The sequence below is a fragment of the Mirounga leonina genome, unplaced genomic scaffold (genome assembly GCF_011800145.1).
Source record: "Mirounga leonina isolate KUSES-001 unplaced genomic scaffold, KU_Mleo_1.0 Mir_481, whole genome shotgun sequence".
In the NCBI taxonomy this organism is placed as follows: domain Eukaryota; kingdom Metazoa; phylum Chordata; class Mammalia; order Carnivora; family Phocidae; genus Mirounga; species Mirounga leonina.
Window position 1 is genome coordinate 2799794 of NW_023270773.1, and position 25746 is coordinate 2825539.

A 25746-nucleotide genomic window follows, 5' to 3' on the forward strand; every position below is an offset into this window, starting at 1 on the left:
GAGCCTTAGGAATGAGCACGACCTTAGCCTGGCAACCAGGCGCAGTGCTCCATGCCAGTGAGGGTATCTGCTGTCCATCCCTCAGGTGCCACCTGCCAAGATTTTGGTGACCAAAGGCCAAGGCCTCATGGCCTTCCTGCCCAGGCACCAGCCTCACCCTGCTTTCCAGCCCCCTTTGTGAGTGGACAGTGTGTTCATGGGCAAGAGTGCAAGGTGGCCCGGCAGCAACCCACCCCTTCCACCAACCCAGCTCTCAGCTCCCCTGGGAAAGGCTCCAAGGGCCCCCAGCCATGCTGGCCAGCCTCCATGGACCCCCAGGCTTGCTCAAGTGTGGGGCTCAGCTACTGAAGCTCTGTTTCCTTAAGAGCGGCAGGAGGATGCCTCCTGCCGGAGTCTCAAGGCTACAGGGGAGGTTTGGTAACTTGTATCAAGTGCTCAGCCCAGAGTCTGGGGCTCCATGAATTATTCAGGTGGTTATAGTCTGTCTCAGTGACCTCATCTGCTAGCCAGGAGCCTGGAACCACTTGGACGCATTGGGGGTCGGCTGAGATGCTCCCAAGGAGCTGCACATGGGTGGAGCTTCGAGCCCATTCTGTGTTTCTATGTGCTCTGAGGCTGCTGCTGGGCGCCCCCAACTGCCCATAGCTCTCCAAGCAGGCATCATCCCAGCCAGGAATTGAGTGTGTGCCCTGCACTTTGGCAGAGGGGAGTCTTGGGGTGCAGCCAGAGCTACAGACAGGAGGGCAGCTGGCTGGGGCACAAGGGAGAAGTCAGAGGGACCCTGCCTCATACCCCCTAGGCCCTGCCTGGCACCAGTGCTGCCTTCCTCCCTCGAGGGTGAGCCGCATCCCAGACCCTCTTTGCGGGGTCCCTGCTGCCCCTGGCTGCTACTCCTGCCCTCACTTCTCTGTGATCCTGCTTTGGCCTGTCCTTCAGCCCCCAGGTGCAGGCCTCCCTTGGGCCGCTCCCATCTGCCCCTTCTCTCGGGCACTGCTGCCTACTCTCTTCCCGTTAGGCCCCTTCTTCCTCCCCCTCAGATGCCTCCTGGCACATCCCCTACACCCTCCCTGAGGCCTGCGCATGTGGCCCTGGCTGCTGCAGGTGGAGCCTGGCTGTACCCCTTCCTCCCGCGTGCAGACATCCCTCGTCCGATGCCTGTCCCCTCCCTGGGAGCTCCCTGGTTCTCTGAGGGGCTTCAGAGCAGGCCCGGCACGGCAGGGCTGTCTTTTTCTGAGGGGCAGTATGTGGGACTGTGCTTTGGCTTCTTCCCCTCTGTGGGGGTGCGGGGAGGGTCCCACTCGTCTCGGGGCTGCTGGTATCGTGGGGGCTCTGGCTGCAAACACAGGCAGAAGGCGGAGTTGTTGGCTTACCTGCCACCCTGCCAGCTTGCGACTCTGCCTGGTGGCTCCACGCCCTCGGGCCAGCTGTCCCTGGAGGCTGCTGCGTGTCTGCAGGAACCTCCCCGGGGCTTATGGTGGCTGTGGTTCCCTTCGGAATGTCTATGGACTCTCTGCCTGATTTGTGTGGTCTTCCATCCTTGCTGAAATAGGGGGTTACGGTATGGCCGCATGCACATATCTGGAAAGGAGATGGATTAACAGGGCGCCCTAAAACACGTGGGACAAAGTAGACCTGTCCTCACAGGGTGCATCCTGGCTCCGTCCCTCCTCAGGGATTGGCTAAAAGCCCTTTGGGAGTCTGGCTCCCGGGCACAGGGACCCTGTTCTGCTCTCAGAGTGATCACAGACGGGCCGGTCCCGTGCAGAGGCTGCTCAGCCAGGCTCTCAGTCTGTGGCTGCGGTGGAAGGTAGCCCAGTACCCCAGCCGTGAGGAGGGAATCCACCTGCATTCTGGGCTTGGCTGCTGTCCAGCAATGGGGCTGGGGGCTTGCTGCCCCTCAGTGGGCCTCGAGTTCCCACCTGCACAATGAGCAGTTTGAGCCAGCTAAGTGTGCTTGAAAACGTCCATGACTGTGGAACTCTGATGCCACCAGATTTGTCAGTGCCTGGCTGGGAGCAGCATCCTGGGAATCAGGAATGGGGTGGAGGAGGAATGGTAGGGGCGGGAAGGGCAGGCCTGTGGTGCTGTGGCGTGACAGGGAGCAGATGGCAGGCAGACCCCGACCCCTGCTCGCCGTGCATCCAGAAAGTGTCTTATCTGAGGCACTTCCTTGCTTCAAGGAGCAGATCAGCCCCTGCCTGCATATGATTGCCGGTGGGGCTGGCAGTGCCTAGCCACCCCTCACAGTCCCAGGTTGGCCCACTTCGGGGGGTGACATGGTAAGTCCTTCAGAGAGGTTTTTTTTAGCATGCTTACTGGCTCATTTTGGCACATCCCATCCCTCTTCCAAGAAGAAAACCAAACAGGTAAATGCCCTGTGTCTTTGATTCTAGAACTTGAGAGCAAGAGCAGGAGTTTGGGATCCCCTCTCTGCAGGGACCCTACCTATGACCGCACCATCTGCCAAGTCTGCTGTGGTCACCTGGCCCACCCTGCAGAGGGCCAAACGTTTTTTATCTCTGGCATCACCTTCTCGGCTCCGCCTCTTTCAGGGGAGAGAGGAGAGCTGGCCCTCGCCCGACCAGGAGCCTGGCGGGATAGGCCTCCAAGCAGCCCCAGGTCCTGCCAGCCCTCAGTGAGCGTGTTGCTGACTTGCCATCAGCAAGGAGGCGTGCTGCCACCACCCCCCTCCAGTGCAGGGCTCATATGCACACCCAGAGCCCTGAAAAGCATTCAGAAGAGCAGAATTGTTTCCCACCTACCCTAGAAATCTCCAGGGTGAGAGACCGGTGGGGAGATGGAGGAGCTAGGCTTCTGCGAGCAGCAGGCCCTTCTCAGGCTGGGCGGACACCTTGCCTGCTCTACCAGGTTTGTGTCGGGTCCCTGGGGACCTGGAGCTAAAGCAGACCTGCCCCCACTTAGGATGCATTCCCAGCCACAGGCCCACCCCCTGACCATCTAAGGGGCTGACCCTGAGTGGTCCTGGCAGAGACTTAGGAGGGCAGCAAGCCAGGAGGGCTTCAGAGAGGAGGTGACATCACAGCCAGGCTTGAGAGGGCACCCCAAAAAGTGAGAAGTATAAAATTCACAGCTCTATAAGGGGGCGGGCGTGGTCAGTGTCCGGGATCAAGGGAGGAGGGGTGCAAAGGCCAGTGAGTCTCGGGCTTCAGCTGAGGTAGGTAAGGGAGCTGGCTGTCAAGGATATAAGCAGGGGAGGGATGCACTCACATTATCTTTTTCCTAACTTGTCCTGGCCCAGGCTGGGTGGATGGATTGGGGGCAAGAGTGGGAGGAAGAGGCAGGATGAGGGCCAAGCTGGGGCAGGAATGTTAGGGGCACAAGGTGCAGGCTTGGATGCCAGGGAGGGCCAGGGGTGTGGGAACATCCCTGGGGTTATAGCACAGTGGAAGAAACCTTTTCTAAGAATTTATCAAGGATAAAATGGGCCACCTCCCGAGGTGGTAAGCTCCCCAGACGTGCAGGCTGAGGCTGGTGCCCACCAGGCAGGTTGTGGGGGCCAGGCGTTGGGGCCCATGTTCCCCAAGTCCCTGGAGCCTCTTGAGGCATGGGCACCATATCTGAGGCCCCAAGACCCTTGCTTCTGCCGACAACCAGGCTCACCCCAAGTCCCTGGCAGGCCTGTCTTCAGACCTCCTCCCCTCCTCCCCCAGCCTGTGCCCTGACTCAGCCAGCATGGAGGGCAGGGGTGCCATGGGAGGAACAGAGCCACTCACCAGGGTAGGGTCTAGAAAAGTCAGCACCCTTCTCCTTACACAGCCACCCCCAAACACGATTTGGAGGAACAAATGTGAGTCTTCCATTCATCCTCCCTGATTATTCCCCGAAGGACGTCAGGGGCCCTCCGCCCCCACGTGCTCATAAGGCAGCTGGGAGAGACCTTCTGACCCCAGATCAAGGTACACTGGGAAGAGTGACCTCCCTCTGTCCTTTGAGTCTTCAGAGGTTCAGCCAGGGAAGAGGGAGGCATTCAGAGAAATCCAGGGTCATTCTGGGCCCTTAGGATTGATGGTGCAGAGCAGGGCACGCCCCTCTGTGCCCTAAGGAAGAATGAGATCCGGGAGCAGTAGGGTCACACCCAGCTCCGGGACTTGGCCTGTGGCTCTGGGCCAGCCCTGGCACACGCCTGCAGGGTCTTGGCACATGGTCGGGCTGTGTTTCTGGCTTTCCCCCTCTCCTGTTAGGTGTGGGAAGGAGCCCGAGACCAGCAGCAGAAAGGCTGGGGCATGTGGTGGAGGCTTCCCTCTGGGCTGGTTGCGCTTGTCCTCCCTGTCTTCAGAGCTGTGGGCATGGCGAGGGGCCAGCTCTGGGACTGCCCCTCCTGCTGTGTGACCCTGAGGGAGTCACTCCTCATCTCTGAGCTCCGCCCTCCCCGACGTGGCTGTGCGAGCCCATGGTGATGAATGTAACATGGTGATGAATGTAACATGGTGATGTCTGCAGTGCCGTGGAAGAGCCGGGCTCTTTAGTCTTACACCGCTAGGCCTGGCAGGCAACAGAGATGGCACCTTCTCGACCATTGCTGTACATCTGGGGGCAGGGTGTCAGGGCCACAGTGGCCAGACAGCTGCTCAAAGCTGTCCCTTGTCCTCTCAAGTGGCAGCTTTTCCTGAGCTGCTGCAGAAGCCCCCTGGGCTCAGTGGGAAGTTACAGCGTTGGTGTCAGTGCCATGGGTGAGGGTGGCCTCAGCCTCCTGGTTTTGTCCAGGCCGGGAAGCAGCTAGTGCCTTGTTTGGCACTGCCTGGGATGAAGGGTGGTTGCCAGCCTTCACACAGCACCCCCAGACTACTCGGGGGTGGGGGGTGGCGGGTCTGTGTCCGGTGTAAGCCCAGGGATCCAGTGTGGAGGCTGTGGGGGCTTGGAGGTGCCCTGCCTTCCCTCCTGGGACTGCTGGAGCATAGACTTAGTCAGTGAGCACCCATGGGCACAGGGCCCTGGGAGTTGTACCCCACCTTGGGTACCCTGCTGGGGGCCCCAGGTAGAGGAGGCAGCATTGCTCACAGCCCCAGTCCATTCTGGGCAGGAATTTCCCTAGGGTGTTAGCCACAGAGAGCCAGCTGTGAGCCTGCCTGCTCCCTCCAGGCCCCCAAAGTCCTGCCCCAGAGACATAAATCCTAATGTCCAGGCCCTGCAGCCTCAGGCCTGCTTCTCTTCACTTATAATTCGCACCCTTGGTCGTCCTTTCTTTCACCACGCCTCACCTGGACCACTATGTCTCAGACACCGTGCTGGGTGTGGGGATGCCCCAGGGAGCTGCCGAAGGGCAGGGTGCCCAGTGCACCAGTGGGCTGAGCACAGACTGAGGGAGATGGTGGCGGGGCTCCCCAGAGCCAGCCCTGCTCCAGCTCAGCCTTTCAGACAGTGAGTTTGGATGGCCGAAAAGTGGAGGAGGGGGTTCCGGGCGGAGTGCACCCCGGACAAAGGCAGGTTGGAGGGAACCGGGGCATTCTGCAAGCTGCAGGTCATTTTCAACCCAGCCCTCTAGACTCTGGGCATTGCTCGAGCGAATGCACATGGGTGGGGGCCAGGCTTGAGCCTGTCTGGCCAGCAACAGCTGCCAGAAGTTCACAGTGGCCACCTTTTGACCCATCAGTTTGACCCTAGGAATTGGTCCTGTGGCTGAGTCAGCAGCTGCGTGGAGGCACAGAGGCTCTGGGCTTCTCCCACTGGTTGCATTTGACTAGGCATGACCTGCATGTTTCCCATAGGGGACAGAACAAGTACATATGTGCCATGCAACCATTCAGAGGAGGAGAGTGCGGAACAGCACGTGTATCCTTTGCCCCCATCTGCAGGGGGACGTAGGTGGGGGTGGCCACCCTCCCACTCCCCTCGGGACAGCAAGAGGGGTCCGAGGCATCGTGGACTGGGCAGAGTGCCCTCTGGTACTGTGGCAGCCTCCAGCCGCAGCAGCCCCCCGCTCACACGCTCACCCCCGTCCATCTCACAGGGCATCTGGCGGATCCCCGTGGACGAGATCGACCGGCCAGGCAGCTTCGCCTGGCACATGAACCGTTCCATTGTGCTGCTGCTGAAGGTGCTGGCCCAGCTCCGGGACCACAGCACCCTGCTGAAGGTGTCCTCCATGCTGCAGCGGACCCCGGACCAGGGCAAGTGAGTGCAGCCACCCGGCCTAGTGTGTGCTCGGCCCCGTGAGGGCAGCTCGCGCTGCCGGGGGTCAGAGCAGGAGCGCACACGCAGGCTAGAGCCCCTCACCCACCTGGGGCGTCTCTCCGCTGGTTGGGGAGCCTAGACCAGCCCTTCTCTCCAGGGGCCTCTCTGTCCAGTATCTAGACCACACCCTGCCCTGTGCCCCCTGGGCAAACACAAGCTACCCCTTCCTTTCCTCCTGCTTCCCTTTAGCTTGGGGCTTTCAGGGTGCTGTCAGGTCTGCGGAAAGACAGGTGTCCAGATGATAGCCAGGGTCCCTCAGGTGAAGGCGAGTAATAACCGGCCAGGCCACAGGGGGACCTGGGCGCAGAGGTAATGAGGGATCCCTTTGCCAGACAGGCCCGAGGGGCATCTGCTGCAGCTGCCACTTGGGGGGCTTGTAGGGGATCCTGGGAGACGTGGTCTGGCCCAGCTGGGCGAACAGCTGTCCTCTGAGCCTGCACTGTTTTATCTTTTCCCGTCTCATTTACCTCTAGGAGCTGGGGTGGGGCCTTTAGCCGGGGCCTGGGGCACCCTGTAGACAGGCTTTACAGAGAGAAGCCAGAGGCCCCCAGCTCTCACTCGGCCTGGCCCTGCCCACCCTGCTCCCGGGGTTCCTGGCCAGGTCCGGAGAGCCCAGGGCAGTCTGTGCTTGGTGCCGAGGCAGGAGGCTCAGGGAAGGCTTCCAGGGCATGGACCGAGGCAGGAGGGATGCTGAGGGACCAGCGGGTGTTCTCAGGGCAGGGAGGGGCGTGGGCCACCATCCAGGGCCCTGTGGCTCTGAGGCTCTGCTGTCTTCTCTGGCCACCACTGTGTGCCTGCAGGAAGTATCTGCGAGATGCTGACCGCCAGGTCCTGGCACAGCGGGCCTTCATCCTCACTGTGAAGGTGCTGGAGGACACCCTGAGCGAGCTTGCAGAGGTACGCCTGTGGCCCCTGTCCTCTCCCAGGCCGCGGCCCCGGCCACCTGTGAAGTAGCGCGCTCTGCCTCCCCCGCTGGCGAAGGTCAGCACAATAAGGAAGTGGCAGACACTTAGTGAGGCGCTGACCCGCTTGGCAGATGTGGACTTGTGGTCAGGGAGGACAGTAGCGACACTCCTTGAGGCTGCTACCTGAGCAGTGTACCCCCACCTGGAGGTCGACCTCGGGGTCACAGCAGCTCTGATGTTGAAGCACATGGTGGGCTCCTGGTGGGCTGAGCGAGGCCTCAGATTGCTCCAGGCACACCTGCTTCCTTTTTACCGCCCCCCGCCCCCCGAGGCAGGCACAGCCCTCACCGCCTTTCATAGCTGAGCACTCTGAGGCCTAGGAGGTTAGGTCACCGGCCTAGTAGGAAGGGTCTGAGCCGGGGCAGTGCCGGTGCAGGGGCTCAGGGTGGCGGCCTGAGACTCCACCTCGGCTGCTGTGCATTAGGGGCACGTGAGAGCCCAGAACAGAATTCAGCAGTGCAGCAGTATGCAAGGTAGCCCCTGGTGGGTCCCCCCTCCCCCATTAGATGCCCAGGACTGCCCTAAGGCCCGCATTTAGAGGAAGGCCATCCCCGCACAGGCTGGGCCTACTCTTCTGGAGCAGCACCACCTCCAGTGCCCCGTCAGTCCCTCTCAAGGCAGGAGGAGCAGAACAGGGAGGGACTTTCTCAGGCAGGTCTCCAGGCCCAGCCTGGGCCAACTAGCAGACGGGCAGACCCAGAGTGGCCCAGGATGGGCACCCCTGACACCCAGGGGTGTTTTGTTATGGTAGAAGCACAAAAGATACAGTCTTTTACCTTCGGTTTTCTCATAGGGGTCAGAACGTCCAGGGCCCAAGGCCTGTGGCCTCTCTGGAGCCAGGATGACCACCGACGTCCCCCACAAGGCCAGCCCCGAGGATAGTCAAGAGGGCCTCCCCCACCCCAAGAAGCCCCCTCTGGCTGATGGCTCAGGGCCAGGGGCTGAGCCAGGGGGCAAAGTGGGCCCTCTCAACCACCGGCCTGTGGCCATGGAGGCAGGAGACAGCACAGACCAGGCCGGGGAGCGGAAGGACAAGGAGAGTCCCCGGGCAGGGTCTGCCGAGCCCATGGACACGGGTGAGGCCACTGCTCGCTGCTCAGACTCCGAACGGGCACCGCCCCCACAGCCAGGCCGCCCCCCAAGGGACAGGGGCCCCGAGAACCGTCCCACTGAGCTGTCCCTGGAGGAGCTGAGCATCAGTGCCCGGCAGCAACCCAACCCGCTCCCACTGGCCCAGCCAGCCCCGGCCGCCGCCCCTACCACCACCAGTGGGGCCAGAGGGGGCAGCCACCCCGAGGAGCCACCCACATGCCCCAGCCGGAAGAGGAAGCTCCTGGAGGACACAGAGTCGGGCAAGACACTGCTGCTGGACGCCTACCGGGTGTGGCAGCAGGGCCAGAAGGGTGTGGCCTACGACCTGGGCCGCATCGAGAGGATCATGTCCGAGACCTACATGCTCATCAAGCAGGTGGGTGGCCGCAGGGCAGGCCTGCAGTTGTATTCTCACCAAAGGTCATTCGCAGTTTGTTTCAGGGTGCTAGGGCCCGTGGGGCATGCTTGTTAGGTGTCATTCCCACTCCAGCCTTGCTGTTCGCTTCTCTACATTTGAGGTTTTCTACCACAAGCGGGCCGTAGAGTCAGAAAAACAAGGGTCACGTCCAGTCATCGTGTTGTACGCTCTAAGTATGGGGCGATTTTGTCAACTGTATCTCAAGAGAGCTGGGGAAAATACACCCACAAAAAAGAAAACAAAAAGGAGAAACAACAAGCTTGGAAAACTCTCTTCTCAACTTTAAAGGAAATGAATCCATTTGCAGAAATCTTATCACATCCAACAGAGGGGGACAGGACCCCTGACCCTACCTTGGTGCCGGGCTCTGGGGCACTTCCTCAGAGACCTTTGTGGCTGGCATCTGAAGGGGGCTGCAGTGCCCTGAGTATGTGAGCAGGCACTGCCGCCCTTCTTGTTTTGTTTTGTTTAAGTAGATTAGACATATAGCTCTTTCTCTATTTAAAATGATTTGCACAGGAAGAGCCCCCAGAACTGCAGTGGCTGGTTCAGACTGGGTGCCCAACCTGATAAGCGGTTTCTTCCCAAATCGTGTCTGTGTGTGGTTCCACTTCGGAGAGTGCCTGTTCTGTCACCCCCTCACCAGCATCCAGGATCAGCCTTTCTTTGTTTCTGTTGCTGATGAATTAGGAAGAACCATGCCCTGCATTCCCTGCTGGTGAGGGTGGGCCCTTCCTCACGCCCTGCCCACCGCTCCCCCAGGGCAGCCTCCGGGCCTCCCTGGCCTCCTTTGCCATCCCCCTGTGCCTTGGGCTTGCTTTTGGTCTCTGGGTCCATCAGACCTTCCCCCCACCCAGACCTAACTCTGAAAGGCCTTGCATCCCACTCGCTTGAGGAGCGGGATCTGGCTCCGATTCTGCCAGCCTCAGCCCCTGAGGACGCAATAACATGGTCCCGTCTAGGCGTGATCTCGACAGGGCTGGCGTGGCAGTGGCCCTGTGGGGTGGACCCGGGAGATGGATGTGTGCTTCTGCCCATGCTCCCCAAGCAGGGTGGGAGTGTCAGGGGATCTTCACACTCCGGGGGTTGGGATGAGGCCAGCCACCATGGCCCGGGCCCTTTGACTTTGAGCGTTTCCTTGCCCAGGTGGACGAGGAGGCTGCGCTGGAGCAGGCCGTGAAGTTCTGTCAGGTCCACCTTGGAGCTGCCGCCCAGAGACAGGTAAGTTGGACGCAGCCTGTGCCAACCTCCTCCTATGGGGCCGGCCCCACGCCAGGGCCCCAGGCTGCAGGCCGAAACATGGGCACACCTCAGGAGGGACCAGCATGGGGCCAGCACGGGCCAAGGGGAGATGGACAGGTGGCCGCCGAGCTTCAGGCCCACAGGGAGCCCCTGATCACTGGCCCAGGTGGAGCAGCATTATGTGGTAGGTGGGGCCTTGGCAGGCCCGGACCCCAGCTCTGAGTGTGTGACCTGAGGGGTCCCCTCACCTCAGCTGCCTTTTCTGTAAATGGGGAAGATAAGATGGTCCTTACCCAGCTGACCACACCTGGAAAGGTGAGGTCATCTGGGACAAAGGTAGAGGGAGTGATGTGGGGCTGGGATATGAATTGGATAGGAGCAGAATGGATGGGGTTCCTGGGGTTTATTCAGCAAGGGAGGGAGCCGGGTGGTGCAGGTTTGAGAAAGCCTCCCTGCCGTTGAGTGGAGAGAATGGGCTGGGGCAGAGGCCCAATGAGCAACAGGTGGGTTTGAGATGGCAGAAGATGGGCCAGCGTGACTTGGTGACAGGGAGGAGGGGTGAGCCCTCCTGGGCTCTGGCCGGCGGATCTTCCTCTAGGAGAGAGGTCTAGGCTGGAGCCCGGGGTGTAGGTGCCCCAGAAGCCATCGGTTTGGGGCTCAGAGGCCACAGCTTTTGAGGAGTAGTGGGACTGAGGAGGGGGTGAGGGGCTGGGGATGAAGGAGAGAGGGGTCCCCTGGGAGAGGCCCAGCCCAAGAACAGGCCCGAAGGCAGGATCTGGCCAGCAGAGAAAGGGGGCATCCTGTCTAAAGCTGGGGGGACATTGCAGTCCTGTTCAGTAGTGCCAACGGGGCGTCTTCCTGCACCACACTTGGGCATTTCTGCAGGAGTGACCCCTGGGCCTGGGTCGTTGGGTCAAAGGGCAGATACTTGCCATTTGAATAGGTGTGGCCTCTTGTCCCTCCAAGGGTGGCCCAACTGCCCCTTTTCCAGCAGCACAAGAGAGCAGGTCTTGCCCTCCCATCCTCGCCCACACACGGCCCTTTCTTGGCATCTCCCCCCGGGGAAGTACTTCGCAGGGAGTCCGGAGGCAGGAGCTCAGGACAGGGGGTATCCATCCACCTACAGCCTGGGGACTCAAGTTCCAGGTCCCCCAGCAGCAGGCTGGTGGATGCCCTCCGTGTCCAGACAGGCTTCCTCTCAGTGAAATGGGATAGCGGGCCACCATCCCTGCCCAGGCTCTAGGTCTGAGGAAGTCCAGTTCAGTCTTCACCAAGCGGGCTGATCCCTCAGCTGAGGGCCAGAAGCCCAGGGGAGACATGCCCCAGGCCACCAGCAATCCCCGCCGCTCCATGGCCAGAGCAGCCAGAGTTCACGGTGCAGCCCCTGCCGCCCTCACCACAGCCTCTGCTGCTTGGGACAGGAGTAACTGCCCAGGGCCCCAGTGCGGGGCTTGGCCCCAGGGGTCCCCTCCTGCCTCCTCTGCTGACCCAGGTAGGGGGCAGGTGGGCAGTGGGCACTCCTGACAGAGGAGGACTGTTTCTTTCTTTTTTTTTTTTTTTAAGATTTTTTATTTATTTATTTGACAGAGAAAGACACAGCGAGAGAGGGAACACAACAAGCAGGGGGAGTGGGAGAGGGAGAAGCAGGCTCCCCGCCGAGCAGGAAGCCGGATGTGGGACTCGATCCCGGGACTCCAGGATCACGACCTGAGCCGAAGGCAGTCGCTCAACCAACTGAGCCACCCAGGCGCCCCGAGGAGGACTGTTTCTGATGCAGCCTTAAAAGGTGCTCCAAGGGCGCCTGGGTGGCTCAGTCGGTTGAGCGACTGCCTTCGGCTCAGGTCGTGATCCTGGAGTCCCGGGATCGAGTCCCGCATTGGGCTCCCTGCTCGGCAGGGAGTCTGCTTCTCCCTCTGACTCTCCCCACTCTCATGTACTCGCTCTCTCTCTCTCTCATTTTCTCTCTCAAATAAATAAAATCTTTAAAAAAAATAAAAATAAATAAGTAAATAAAAGGTGCTCCAAGTGATAGAACCACACAGGAAACCCCCAAACACCTTCCCTGTCCTGTGGCAAAAGGAGGTGCTGAGCTGGCAGGAGCCAAAGGCAGGGAAGAGTCCCATTTCTTAGTTGAGGAGATTGAGGCCCAAAGAGGACCAGCACCCAGCTGGGGCTGGGCCCGCCTCTGGCCAGTGCCAGGGAGGGGGCGGCCATGCCCCGGAGCCTGCTTCTCCCGTCCCTCAGGGAGGGTCCGTTTTGCTGGAGGCATGTCCCAGTTGCCATGGCAGCCCAGCACACACCTGGAGAGTGCTTTGGACATAATTAGAGGCTCGGTGCTGTTGCGGTGGCTGAGGCTGGCTCCTGCAAGGACAGACGTAGCACCCACCTTCTCCATGGCATGTCTGCCCATGAGAGACAGGTCTGCCCTGCCCATCCTCCCCATGGAAGCCTATGCTCATCCCAGACACACATCACACAGCAGAGTCACGGGGGCTGTCCCGGACCCCATGAAACCGGGGACAGGACATCTCAGGCAGAACAGAGATCAGAAGAAGCAGAGTTACGGCGGGAGCCAGCTGCTCCCCAGCACCGAGGTGCCCCCAGCAGGTGAGACCTCCCTGCACTTGCAGCCACCAGGAGGGCTCCCACTGTCCCCAGTGTGGGCCCATCCAGATAGTACAGTCGGCCCTAGGCTCACACACAGGGACCCACCTTGCAGCATGCCCTCAGTGAGCTGCAGCCTTCACACCACCCCAGGAGCGTGGGCTTTGGGTGCAAAGCAGAAGGGACCTGGTGGCAGAGGGAACAGTGTGGACGAAGACTGGGAGGCCCAGTGGGCCTGACTCGCCTAAGAACAGAAGGCCTGTGGTGGGAGCTGCTGGGGCGGCTGAAGCCAGGTTGTCTGGCACCGTGGCTTTGGGGCTGCAGTCTTGAACTCAGGAAGCTGACTCTTGGTGTCACCCCAGCTCCCTCAGGATGGTCCCACCAGTGGCCCTTGGGAAATCGCCCTCCAAGGCTGACTTTGTGTTATTGCAGTCCCCGCATCGGGTGCAGCGACCCCCTGCCTGGAGTCGTGCTCCTCTGTGTGTGGCACACAAGAGTGGGAGCATGAGGTCAGCCAGCCCTAGGCCCTCTGCTGAGTCCCTATCAGCAGGGCCTGGCCATCCTCTCAGGGAGGGGCTGTGGGTCCCCAGCAGTTTCCTAGCATTGCAGAGTCCTGAAGGGCTGCCTGGGGGCCTTGTTGGCAGCATGGGGGGCTCAGGGTCTGGTGCCACAGGGGCATGTTTGCAGGCCCAGGCTCAGGCAGGTGTCCTGTGGGATGGCGAGGGCTCTGGGCTGCCCAGCCGGCCCTCCTCACCTCCCTTTGTTCTCACAGGCCGCAGGGGACACACCCACCACCCCAAAGCACCCCAAGGACAGCCGAGAGAACTTCTTCCCCGGGGCTGTGGCCCCCACGGCTCCTGACCCTGTGCCGGCTGACACTCTCCAGCGGCCCAGTGACACTCACACCAAGCCTCGCCCTGCACCGGCCGCCTCCACGGCGATCATCCCCTGCCCTCTCTCAGTGTCGGCCTCCACTCCAGACCCGTCCAAGGACTCTGGACCCCCCCGGCCACATAGGCCAGAGGCCACCCCCAGCATGGTCTCTCCAGGCCCAGGTAAGTCCCATCCTATCTACTAGGCGGTGAGGCCAGAGCTGGGCCCAGGCCCCTGCCACCCGTGGCAGCAAGTCCTGCTCCTTGCATGGGGAGTGGGGGCAGGGTGGGGTGAGGCCAGGCCGGGGCGAGCCCCAGCCTGGTGATTCTTGAGAAGCACATCACAGGGGCCCTGGAGGGCAGGGGCACAACCTGCTGGCGTGCGCACCACTCTCTTAACCTTCCTCCCATCCCAACCAGCAGCCCCCTCACGGGTGGGACGAGGAGGGAGGGGCCAGCATTGACATCAGGTATTTACATGTTTACACACTGCTCTCTCTTACCACAAAGCCTTGTGATGAATAGATAAATAGGAATTCTAGAGAGGAGAGGGCATCCTGACTTTGGCTTCCTGAAGATCTCACAGGCCTGTGAGCCATCCCTGGGACCTGCTGTGGTTGGGGGCATTCCTGCCCAGGGCCCTGTGGGCAAGCCAGCCAGCATGGGGCAGGGCAAGGCTAGTCGGTGGGCTTGTGAAGGACGAAGAACAGGGCCCTGGGCTCCGGCAGCCAGAGGGAGCCCTGGTTCCTTCTAAAACCCAAGATGCCCTTGGGAACGGCAGCCCACTGGCAGGCCAGAGGGCAGACAGGCCTGCAGCTTTCCCGGGAGGGGACACTGACTCTCCGTGCCAGGCCCTCCCCCTGCCCTCCCTGTCCCGTTCCTGGGACCAGCCTGTGCCTCTGCTGAGGCCCTGCACGGGCCCTTCGCTCCTGTAGGCTCCTCTGTCCGCCCAATCACAGTCCCATGCAGCCTTTTGGCTATGCCGCCTTGACCTGAGGGCGGCGGCCGTGAGCAGGGTGCTGCCCGAGCGGAGGCCGAGGGTGGCAGTGTTCCCTCTCCTCGCTCTTTCCTACAGCGTAGGTATCAGGTGCTGATGTTCTCACCTGATGCCGGTCCCCAGTTTGCATTGAGGATCATGGAAGTATAGGGACCCTCTGCCCCGTCGCTTACAGTTACCCTGGTCATGGCCCCATGAGATGAAGCATCACTTCCCTTAAGTCAGCTCTTGCAGCCGTTTGTTCTGAGGGGAGCCTCTGAAGGCTGCAGGACAAAGAGCAGTTCCGCCACCAGGTGACCTTGTCTGTCCCTGCTCCCCTCTGCGTAGCTCACCGCGTCTCCATGTCCAGCACGCAGTGTGGAAGATGGAGGTGATACACATTCAGCACAGTGCTCGGCAGGAGCGAGTACAGCCACCGTGCGCGTTCTGGTCGTGGTGATTTCAAAGGGCAGAGGCTGTGGGAGTCCACAGCCCAGGGAAATCGCTCACTCCCACGAAGACTTGGCTTACCCCAGGGTTTCCCCCCCACCCCCCCGCACCTTAGGCTGTCTTGGCCTCCACCTGACTCACCCCTGTGATCCCATAGCCCCCGAGGATCAGGAATTCAGAAGCGTCAAGCTGTCAGCTGGTCATCTCAATTCACTCAGTTGCTGGCAGGTCTCAGGTTCTCACTGGCTATTGACTGGAGGCCTCAGTTCCTCCACTCTGGGCCTCTCCATAGGCTGCTCAGTATTCCCACGTCATGGCTGCCAGCTTTCCCCAGAGCCCGGGGTCTGAGAGAGAGAGAACACTTGAAGGAAGCCACACCGTCCTTTATACCCTGATTTTGGAAGCAGGTGACCATCACTGTTATTGGCCACACATGAACGGGTACAGGGCGGGAAGGTTACTCAGAGTGTGAATCCCAGGAGGCGGGGTTGGCTGCCTTCCTTCCCTCCCCTGCTCACCATGCCCCGGCTCCAAGCAGGCCCCAAACTTGATTCGCACGTTTTTTCCTCTGTTAGATCAGGGGAAGAGCATATGTACTTCTCGGTGTTATTCTTCATCCTGAAGAATTGATCCTTTCTTCTTTCCTTCCCCCAGACTAAACTGAATACCGTTTTGCTAGGATGGAACTCTTACATGACCCTGGGAGTGGGGTGGCCCTGGGTGGAGAATATGGGACACTTGGACCTGGTGCGGAGTGACCTGCAGGCCTCTTGGGGGCTGCCTTGGGAGCTGTAGGCGGATGGTGTTTTGCTGGCCGACGGTTCCCAGGGCTCTCTGGGGCTCATCAGGGCCATGCTGGGACGGGCACATCACCTCAGAGCCCACTTCCCACAACCTCCAGGACAGGGAGAGCGCCAGCAAGGAGCTGCCTAGCACCTCCTGGTTCCCCCAGAGGTTACAGGGTGGCCAGGTGATGTGATCTGCATCTGCCTGTGCTGGTGCCCAGCGGGCAGCCCAGACCCGGGGGTCAGTTTGGATGGACAGGAAGGGCAGGCCTGCCCTGCGGAGGCGCCTGGGAACTAGAGGGTGTACAGGCTGGGAGCTGTAGCCAGAGACGGCGACACAGGAGGTCGCAAGCCACCTGAGAGGGCAGACTTGGGACGGATCCTCCCAGGATACCATCCCCAAGGTGTGAGAACAGGGGGAAGGCAGCCTCAGAGGAGACCTTGACTGGCGCCATCCCCAAGGTGGACAGCCCTGCCCTGCCCCTCCCCCAGGCCTTCCGGCTCCAGCCAGGGGAAGGCAGCTGACTGTGGCTGGCTGGCAGTGTCCACTCCCGACTTGTCCCACCTACTGCGGCCTGCAGATGGACGGGGGCACTCCCAAGCTTCCCTGGTCACTAGCTAAGACCTCACCCATCCACCCAGGTTGTGCTGACCAGGGCCGCTGGCCTCATGTGGCAGATGCATCCCCTTGGGGAGCTCAGGGGGGCTCGTGGGCATCTGGGAGGCTCCTAACCATGTGTCCCCCACCCCCCACCTCTGTGGGGATAGCATGTGCTATCTCTTTGTTGGGTATCTGCCCACCACGGGCCTGGACCTGGTTTCATGCTAGAATAGTGCCTGGCCCATGAATAAGTGAGGGTCCCTTTTGCTGAGGGGTCAGGCCTTCAGAATGGGGAACTAGATCAGGGAAGAAGAGTGGAAAGGACACTTCAGGCCACAGGGCCAGCCTTTAGGTAAGGAAAACGCTTGCCTCAGCAGGGCGCTGCCAGGCAGTGAGTTGAACAGGCTGTAATGCCGGCCTCATGCCATTTCGAGAAGCCAGGAAGAGTCTGAGTCAGGACTGGCACTTCCAGGACACTGGTCCTTAGGGACCTGGTGCCCAGGCCATGAGTCTGCCTGGGGGAGGAGGGAGAGTGGCCCGATGGCAGAGGATTCCAGCCTGGCCATATATTTCCTACTGACAGACAACCTGAGGCCAGGGGGGCCCATAGGGCCCTTCTCTAAAGGCTGTGCCTCCAGGTTGATCCCCTCCTGCTCAGGCCCACCTGCAGCCCTCCTCACAGGCCTCCAGGGTGGTCTTGGCAAGGGGAGGGGGCTGCCTGGCCTAGGGAGCACTATCCCACGTGCTTGAAGCTCTTTGCTAGATGCCCTTGCCCGAAGTGTCCCTTCTCCTGGTGGCCTACCAAGAGGAAAGGGCCTGCAAAGCGTGGACAGTTCCCTGGGGTAGAAGAGAGCCAGCCTGACACCTGGCCCCCCTGAGGGCAGCCTCCATCCATTTTGCCACCAGCTCCAGGCTCTCCCTGCAGCCAGCTACCCGCCCCCTCATCATGCTCCTGTCCTGTAGATACCTATCAGCAAGGAAGCCAGCTGCCCTCCCAGGCCACCCAAGCAGCTCCTCCAGAGCCCTCAGGGAACAGCTGCATGAGAAGAGGTTGGGCAGAGGCAGGCAGAGTGTTACCACCTATAGAAAGGCCTGGAGCAGACACCCACTGGGCTTGCTTCGTGAGTGCGTGCCCAGCCATGGTGAACCGAGTCCTGGCCCAGTGGCACAGGATTCCGGCTATGGTCCCTGCTCCCCGGGTCCAGGAGGGCAATAGGAGGAGCCTTCCGAGGTGCTCATCCCTGCCTGCCATAGTGTAGGGGGCTGGACCCTTGGACAAAGAGGCTGTGAAAATAACTGCCAGGCAGTGGGTCCTAAGGAAGGGAGGGACTGGTTCATGGCATGGGCAACCAGGGAAGGCTCTGTCCTCCGGGAGCTGGAAGCCAACAGGCAGGAGGCCAGCGTACTAAGTCACCCCAGCTTTGTCCCTGTCCCAGGAGCTTTCACTCCTGCCTGGCCCGGGGCGGGGTGCAGGGAGGGGAGGCTTCACCTGCTGGAGAAGGGAGAGGAAGGACTTGATGGGAAAGTGGGGGAATGAAAGGGTGGCGGGGCGATGGCCATCTCGGCCTGAATAAGAAGGAAGAGATGAGTAAGGTGAGGAAGGGAACATGAGGAGGCCTGGATGCAGCAGGAGCTGAGGGGCAGCTGCAGGCGGGGCCCGGGGGCCTGGGAGCCGGGGGACCGATGCTGACTAATGGCCTGGCTGGTGGCCATAGACGCAACTGGCACCTTTCGGGCCCATCAGACCTTGGCTCAAAGGAGGCCAGTTCCCGGCCCCTGCCTCATGCCAGGGAAGGTGTGGCCTGGCAGGAGGGCACGGTGCCAGCACACCACTCCACTCTGGTCTGAGCTAGCTGGTTTGGTTTTGGGTCCTGACCATGTTTCTGAGTGCCACTCCCACAGGCTAGAGGGGAGAGCCCATGAGCCCACCTCTAAATCCCGTGATGGTGTTTGATGGGGCTGGAGGCCCCACAGTGTCCATGTTGCCCCTGCTGTGTCAGGCACACAGTAACCCCAGCTAGTGAACCAGCCCCACCAGTGTCCACCTGGAGGGGGAGTGGTTTCCTGCCTGTACCAGCCTGGCCCCACCCATGTGATTGTTCGAGAGAAGCCCCTGCTGGTCCACCAGTGGAGGTGGCGAGCTGCCTCAGCGCAGGTCCCCTGCCAGGTATCCCAGGGTTCAGGAGGGAGGGGCCCTGTCTTCCAGGCTGGGTGAGGATCGTAACTTGTGGCCCTCCTGTGCCCCCACAGAGGGAGAAGAGCTGGCAGGAGGGGCAGAGGGCCTGGGCTTCCCGCCCCAGGAGCCACTGCGCAGTGAGCAGGTGAAGACCATCCCTGAGAGCCCTTCGGCAGAGCCGCACTGCTGGCCCACAGAGCCCGTGCCCCGGACAGGCGCCGAGCCCACCTGCAGCCAGGGTAAGGCGAGTTGGGAGCCACCAGGGGAGCTTTGCCTGGAAGGATGGGGGGTGGATCACAGGGTGAACAGCTGGCTGAGCGGGACCTGGGAGGACCCAGTGGTGGGGAAGCCGAGTGGAGTGGCAGCTGGGCAGGGAGGCCTGGGCTGAAGAGCTGGGGGGTGGAGAGCCCCTCATTCTACTTCCAGCTCCACAGAGACTAGCGAGGGCCGGTGGCCAGCCCAAGCTGAGGCTGCTTAGTCCCGGGGAGGAGCCTCCCCAGATTGGGGGCCAAGGGAGGGGCTTACATGCGGAGGGAGGAGTCAGGGGCAAGCAGAGGGGTGGCCAGTCCCACCAGACCACTGTCCGTGTCATGTCGTAGTCATCCTTTCCCAACTGGCCAGCCTCCCTTGGGGATTCCTTAGGTTCAAGGATCTCACCGACCCAACTCAGGGCGTAGGGCCTGCTGCCAGCCCCTCGGAGCCGGGCATGGGCTCTGAGTAAGCCCCGCTCCTTTTAAAGCCATGGGACCTCGGAGGAATGCAGAGACCAGCTAGGCTGACCCAGGGGCTCCTAACTCTTACAGCTTCCCGGAGGCTGCCAGCCCCAGAACCGCTGCCTCCAGGCTCTGGGGATATGCAGCTCTGGAGCGGAGGGGAAGTGGATGCCCCAGGGCCAAGTGACTTGGCTCTGGGCCCTCGCATCCTCCCTGGGGTGTGGACAACATTAGGACATGCGTCCTGGCATTGTTGCAGGGATGCAACAGTTCGTGTGTGCACAGCCCCTGGAGGGCCTGCAGAATCCCTGGGAAAGCTCCAGGGGCTTGCCTGTATTCTAGTCCCTGGGCCCCCCAGCCCAGAGCCAGACAGGCAGTCAGGGAGGCAGACATAGGAGGAGGCCTGGAGCCTGCCAGCCAGCACAGACCAGAACGCCAAGAGAAGGCACCCTCGGTCTGACACAGCAGGAGGAGGCGCTCTTGGTTGCCTCTGTCTTCCAGAGGGGAAACTGAGGCCCAAGCCAGGGAAGGGCAGGCAGGCCCAGGAGGCTGTGAGCAAGGCTCAGCTCCCACGGTCCACCCCACAGTCACCAGCTCCAAGGTGCCCAGCGGTGTGAGTGCCCAGCCACCTGAGGGCCCGCCCAGCAAGGCAGAGCCCGGCCGGGCCAAGTCACGCCTCCTGCCCAGCATGCCAAAGCTGGTCATCCCCTCGGCCGCCACCAAGTTCCCCCCTGAGATCACCGTCACGCCGCCCACCCCAACCCTGCTTTCACCCAAAGGCAGCATCTCGGAGGAGACCAAGCAGAAGCTGAAGGTGACCACGGGTACCGAGTGGGGGGCATGGGCGGGACGTGGCCTACAGGCGGGACTGGGGCCAGGCCCGGGCCACCCCTGACCAGCTCCCTGCCTGCTCTGTGTGCAGTCGGCCATCCTGTCTGCCCAGTCGGCTGCCAACGTGCGGAAGGAGAGCCTGTGCCAGCCGGCCCTGGAGGTCCTGGAGACGTCGAGCCAGGAGTCCTCGCTGGAGAGCGAGACCGATGAGGATGACGACTACATGGACATCTGAGGGCTGGGGCCGCCCCACCTTGGCCTGAGCCCCTCAGGGCATGCCAGGCCCAGGCGGAGCGCTGTTTCCCCACGCACACCCCAGTCTGCTCAGCCTCCATCCCTCGCGGTGTCCTCCCCACCCGCTTGGGCCGTCGTCTGTCCCCACCGCATGGGGGCCCAGAGACCGAGCTTGGCCACGTGAAGATGGCCACAGCTCACACAGCAGGGCTGGCATCCTTTTCTATGAAATGTTGACTTTGTATAACCGTGCCCGCGCCCAGCCCAGGTGGCCGTGTCCACACCTTGACGCCCGGACGAGCCGGCTTCTGCCTGTGTCACAGTGGAGGGGTCATTTAGGGTTGGGCTCGCCCCATTCCCTTTTTTTGGTTTCTTTTCTAATAAAGATGGAACAGTTATGTTTGCCTCTTTGTTCAACCCCCCGGGGGCCTCCCTCAACTGGTTGCTGTCCAGGGTTTCTGAGCCCTTCTTCTTGTTGGTCAGGGACCAGCCCTTGGGCATCCCAGGAGCAGGCAGGGGTTGGGGCGGTGGGGGGGAGTGAGTCAGTGGGGAGAGGTGAGCACAGACCAAGCAGGGCAGACCCTCTGGGTGGGACTGGAGCCAGGCCTGGAAGGGGTCTCCACAGTGTCCCCTGAAGGACTCAGAGAGTATGGGGTGTTCCCCTGTGGAGTGTGGGCAGGGGTGGGAGGAGGAGGCTGCAGGGGCTCCTGAGAGGTAGGATCAGTATCAGGTAGCGGGAGGCGGGGGCTGGCAGGAAAGGTACTTACCTCCCACCACACTTGCCCTCTGATGGAACTGGCCATATAAGTTGTGGGGCTCTGCAACATATAATGGGGGTTCCTTGTCCAAAAATTCATTCTTTAGAGGTGACAGCAGAGCATCATATAAACCCACGATGCTGGCTCTGTTCTCTCAGGCTCCAAGTACATCTGTTTTGGGGAGGCACAGGTTGCGGGGGCCCGAACCAGCCCTTCAGAACCCCATCAGTGCCTTGGGGACCCAGCTGTCTTCCCCCGGATAGATCTGGGCTGGCCCTGTTCTCCCTGGAAAGGCTCTCTGTCCGGGAGGGAGAGGGGATGCTCCTTGCTGCCCTGTGCCCCTCATGGGCTGGGCACCGCCAGGGTCCCCAGCGCAGGCCTGGCAGAGCCATCATGGGGACCCAGGAGCATAGCAGCCTTGGAAAGACCCTTGCCAAAACTGCCCCAACTCAGGCTCTTTGCAAGGTGGGGCCAGCAGTTACTCAGTTGATGCCCCCTCCCCAGATTCCTAGCTTCTCAGACTGGAGTGCCCAAGAAAGAGGAATTTCTGGGAACAGCCCAGCAGTCTCCCAGGGCTTCCTGGCTCTCAGGCCCCCAGGACACCTGGGACTCATCCTGGGAGCATTCCTATCATCTTCCTTCCCCTAACCTGGGCCATAGGGAACACCTTTGACCCTGGGCCTGGGAAGAGGCCCAGCACCAGTCCTTGGCACCTGCCTACAGAGGGTGACCTGAGCACCTGGCAACCAAGCTGGGAGATGTGGCTTCTAACTGCCCCAACTGGCTTTCCTGACACCTATAGGTGCCGCCTCTCTGATGAAACTGCAGGCCCACCCACCGGACAGGAAGGGGTGGTGCCCAGGGAACAGGGGCTGGCCAGATCCCAGGAACTGAGATTGGACACAGCCAGGTGGCCTAAGCTCATAGCCGCCGCCAGCTTCAGTTCCCTTCGAGGTCTGGGGATGTGTCCCCTTTGGATGCTGCCCCTGGGGAGAGAACCATCTGTCTGAACACCCAGCCCAGGTGGCAGGGCCCAAGAGAGTTCCAGGCCTCAGGAGTGGAGTGGAGGTCCCTGAGAAGCTGCCTGGGCCCTGGCCCAGCACCGCAGCCTCTCCCAGTGATCTTGACCCCACCTGTCTACATCTGGACCTCTGTTTCCTCCCCTGCATAGTGAGAAGGGAGAACACTGAAGAGATTATGCAAATTCTATGAATGATAGCCAGGGGTGGGTGCGGCTGGGTGGCTCTTCTCTGGAGCCCAGGGATTCCCCAGCAAGGGGGTCTGGTCTCAGCCCCTAACCCCACTGTTAACCTGCCCTGGCTGGGCCCCTCCCACAGCCTTCACCTCCCCCCGAAGGGGTTCCCCTCCTCCAGCCCTCCTCCAGCACCCACAAACACCAGAAAGTTACTTGCTCCCTCCTCCCTGCGAGGCTGTGGGGAGGAATTGGGAATATGTGCTCTGGGCAGGGAAACTGAGGAAGAGGGAGGAGAGGTCTGTGGCTGCGGGCTCCTGGCTGCTGGAATCCTGAGATTGCTAGAACCACTCCCCCAAATCCCAGCGCCTGCGGAGCCCCACCCCGGATTCCCGGGCTGGGCCAGAGGTGGGATCCGGTGGTCTGGGTCGCAGCCTCTGGACATGGGGATCTAATCCCTGGAGGCTCGGACCCCCTCCTCCCGTGTGCCCGGCCGGCTGGCCAGGAATGTGCTAACGGGGCAGGTTGGGCCCTATCAGCCCCCAAGGGAACCTGTGGACTTTGAGAGGTGGCCGGGCGGGGCGGGGCGGGGCGGGGCGGGGCGGGCGGGGCCAGGCCGAGGGGAGTTAGGCGGCCCGCAGTCGCCCAGCCACTGTCGCGCTGCAGGCTGCAGACTCAGGCCGGACCATGATGCTGCCCCTCCTGCTCTGGGCCCTGCTGCTGCTGCTGGCTACAGTCCCCGGGCCGGGCCCCCGGCCTGCAGCAGGTATGCCCCTACCCTGCGCTTCTATCCCGGGCTCTGCCTACTTCCCTGCTGCAGCCAGGCCCAGGGTAGACCCCTCTGCTCAGCCTCTGTCCATCTGCCAGGCCATCTGGGACTGTACTGGGGGCTGTGAGAAGAAATTCTGGGGTGCCCAGGGTCCGGGGGCTACTGGCGGGATGGAGTCTGGGCTGTGCCCACCCTAAACCCGCTGGGAGCTGGGAGGTGCCGGCTACCTGCGAGGGACGTGGCCCAGGGGCGGGTGGAGGGCCCAGGAGAGCCCCCCGCCTGCAGCCCCGAGCCCCTGTGGAGGGTGTGCTCACAGGTGGAGGAGCCCACAGCCCCACTGAGCCCCCTGACTGGTGAGAGGCAGGGTTGTGGGTCCTTATTAGGGTAGGGCTGAACCTGGGAAAGTCTCAGGGAAGGCTCCTACTCCCGAGCCTCACACTGGGCTGGGCTGGGCTGGCAGTGGCAGGCTCCCAGGCAACCCCCCCCCCCCCTCCTATCTGCCATCTCCGGGAAGCGCCACCACCCTTCAGCCACTTAACCTCACTTACTGGCCTCACTCGGCCTCCTCCCCCACTCCCTTGAGCCATCTGCTAATAAAAATTTATTGATGCTCTTGAGTGCCAGGCCTGCACTCGGTGAAATGGGGTCACCGGGGTGGCTCAGGTCCAAACCCAGCCCTTGACTGGCCCCCGTTGGTGGGGTGGCAGGGAAGGGCCAGGTGGGACGTGTGATCCCTGCCTCGGTGTCTGCAGTCGTCCCTCAGTCTCCACCCTCCACTCTGCCCCACCGCTCCCACTACAGAGGCACGGATTCCCTGAAGATATGGCCCTGTCGTGGGTCCCCGTGGTGGTAAGAGCTGAGGCCTGATGTCCACGGCCCCACACCAGACCACTCTCTCCCTCACCCTGGCCCTGCTGGGCCCTCTGCTGGAGATGACCCTCCTCTCCCTTCAGGGTGGGGCTCCTTTGGGGGCCACAGCCAAGCCTGGGAATGAGCTCCTGCCAGGCCTCCAGTGGGACTTAGTAGCCATGTCCCCAGACTCCAGACAGGCCGCCAGGCTGGGTTCACTGACCCTTCAGGGAACAGAGACAGCTCCGAGGCCAGGTCAAGGGCTCAGCCACCTCTGGCCATCAGAGGATGTGGTCTTCCGGGACTTGGTGGCTGAAGGCCAGTCCTGCCCTAGAGGCTCCTCTTGATGCTGCAAAAACGTATGTCTGGAGGCCTTTACCCTTATCTTCCCTCCTCCTGGCAAGTAGTTCAGGCAACTGCTAGATCATTTGTACCAGGGATCCCTCACCCCACGGGCCCCCTGGGTTTCTACTGTGTTCACTTGGTGCTCAGTGCGACTCCTGGGGATGCTTCTCTCTCATGGGCTCCAGGAAAATAATCGCCAGCCCTGCCCGTGGGGCAGCCGGGCGCTCAGGGCCCTCTCCTGCAGGTGCCAGGGGGAGCTGCTCCCACCGCTGTGGAGACCAGGATGGGCTGTGCTCCTGCCACCCGACCTGCTCCGGCCTGAGCTCCTGCTGCTCGGACTTTCGGGACTTCTGCCTAGAAGTCTCACCCTACTCGGGCTCCATGATGGGCGGCAAGGACTTCGTAGTGCAGCACCTCAGCTGGTTCAACTCCACCAATGGCGTGATCTGCAGGTGGGAGGCCCGAGGGGCTCCGTGCCTGCTGGGGGCCCAGGGGCAGCTCCTGGCTGGGGTCCCTCCACCCTGGCCCAGCCTTTCCTGCCACCTGCAACCCCCACAGGTTTAAGGAGAGCATCCAGACCCTCGGGCATGTGGACTCCTTTGGACGTGTGCACTGTGTGTCCCCCTTGCTCTATGAGACAGGCCGCATCCCCTTCACGCTCTCCATGGACAATGGTCGCTCCTTCCCGCGCTCGGGGACCTGGCTAGCCGGTGAGCCCTGCTTTCCTGAGCCTTGCCCCCCACCCCCACAGGGACTTTCCCTGGCGCTAATCTAGTCACGCCTCACCTGCCTGGCAGTGCCCGGCTGCCCCGGCTTAACCAGTCCTTCTGGAGGTGTGCCCGACGGGGGCGAGCGTTCTCAAGCTCCTCTCCCCAGCCCCTGGCATCCACACAGGACACCCGGCCCAAAAGGGGGCTGGGGCCTTTAGGGGTCCCCCGGCAAGGTGGGCCACTCGACTCAACCAGGCTAGGGGAAGGGGGGAAGCCAGGTGGAGGCCAGAGGCCTGGGCAGCACAGGGCTCTGGGGGAGACCATACTCTAATGGGACTGCCATGCTTTGTCCCTGGGAGGGCACCCCCAGCTCTCAGAGCCCCTGGGGCCTCAGACCTTCACTCAGCCCCCACCCCCTGCCCAGTGCACCCCAGCAAGGTGTCGGAGACGGAGAAGAGCGAGCTGGTGAACGAGACCCACTGGCAATACTATGGCATTGCTGGCATCACGGGCAACCTCACCGTGACCTGGGAGCCCTCGGCTCTGTCCACGCAGTCTGTCACCATTGAGCTCTGGGGTTATGAGGAGACAGGTAAGGCGGGCCCAAGGCTGGACCGGCGGGGGAGCTCTGTGGGCCCATAGGGCTGGGAGTTTGGCGCTTGCAGAGATGGGAGCAAGGGCGTTCCAGACAGGGCCCAATCCCAGTGGGGATTTTGAGCAGGAAGAGTACAGGCAAGAAAGGGGAACTGGGGAAAGTGTGGGAGTGGGGGGCAGGCTGGGAACCCCCAGCTGCTTGCTACCAGCTCCAGGAGGAGGTATGGGCATTCCCAGCCCTTGGATCCAAGGCTTGCCTTGGAAACAGAAAAAGCTTGCTCCACCCAGCCTCCCCAAGCCCCTGGACTGCTAGCGTGGCTCAAGGCCTGGCCGCGAGGTGGGGCTGGGACCCTAACATGTGGGAGGAGGAGATGGTCG

General features: G+C 61.8%; 2 protein-coding genes across 4 annotated transcripts in view; both read left to right on the forward strand.

The window, feature by feature from the left end:
- CABIN1 (calcineurin binding protein 1) overlaps positions 1-20549 on the forward strand; it is a 155907-nt gene extending 135358 nt beyond the window's left edge. For all 3 annotated transcript variants that reach the window (XM_034989237.1, XM_034989239.1, XM_034989238.1), the window contains exons 30-37: positions 5969-6132; positions 6993-7089; positions 7951-8625; positions 9814-9888; positions 13286-13568; positions 18448-18612; positions 19674-19900; positions 20009-20549. In XM_034989237.1, the coding sequence (XP_034845128.1) occupies positions 5969-6132; positions 6993-7089; positions 7951-8625; positions 9814-9888; positions 13286-13568; positions 18448-18612; positions 19674-19900; positions 20009-20152 (1830 nt within the window). In that variant the 3' untranslated portion in view covers positions 20153-20549. The remainder of the gene's footprint in view (positions 1-5968; positions 6133-6992; positions 7090-7950; positions 8626-9813; positions 9889-13285; positions 13569-18447; positions 18613-19673; positions 19901-20008) is intronic.
- A 2239-nt stretch (positions 20550-22788) lies between these two features.
- Positions 22789-25746, forward strand: part of SUSD2 (sushi domain containing 2) — an 8320-nt gene continuing 5362 nt past the window's right edge. The window contains exons 1-4 of the mRNA XM_034989240.1: positions 22789-22867; positions 24309-24516; positions 24623-24774; positions 25199-25366. Of these exons, the coding sequence (XP_034845131.1) occupies positions 22789-22867; positions 24309-24516; positions 24623-24774; positions 25199-25366 (607 nt within the window). The remainder of the gene's footprint in view (positions 22868-24308; positions 24517-24622; positions 24775-25198; positions 25367-25746) is intronic.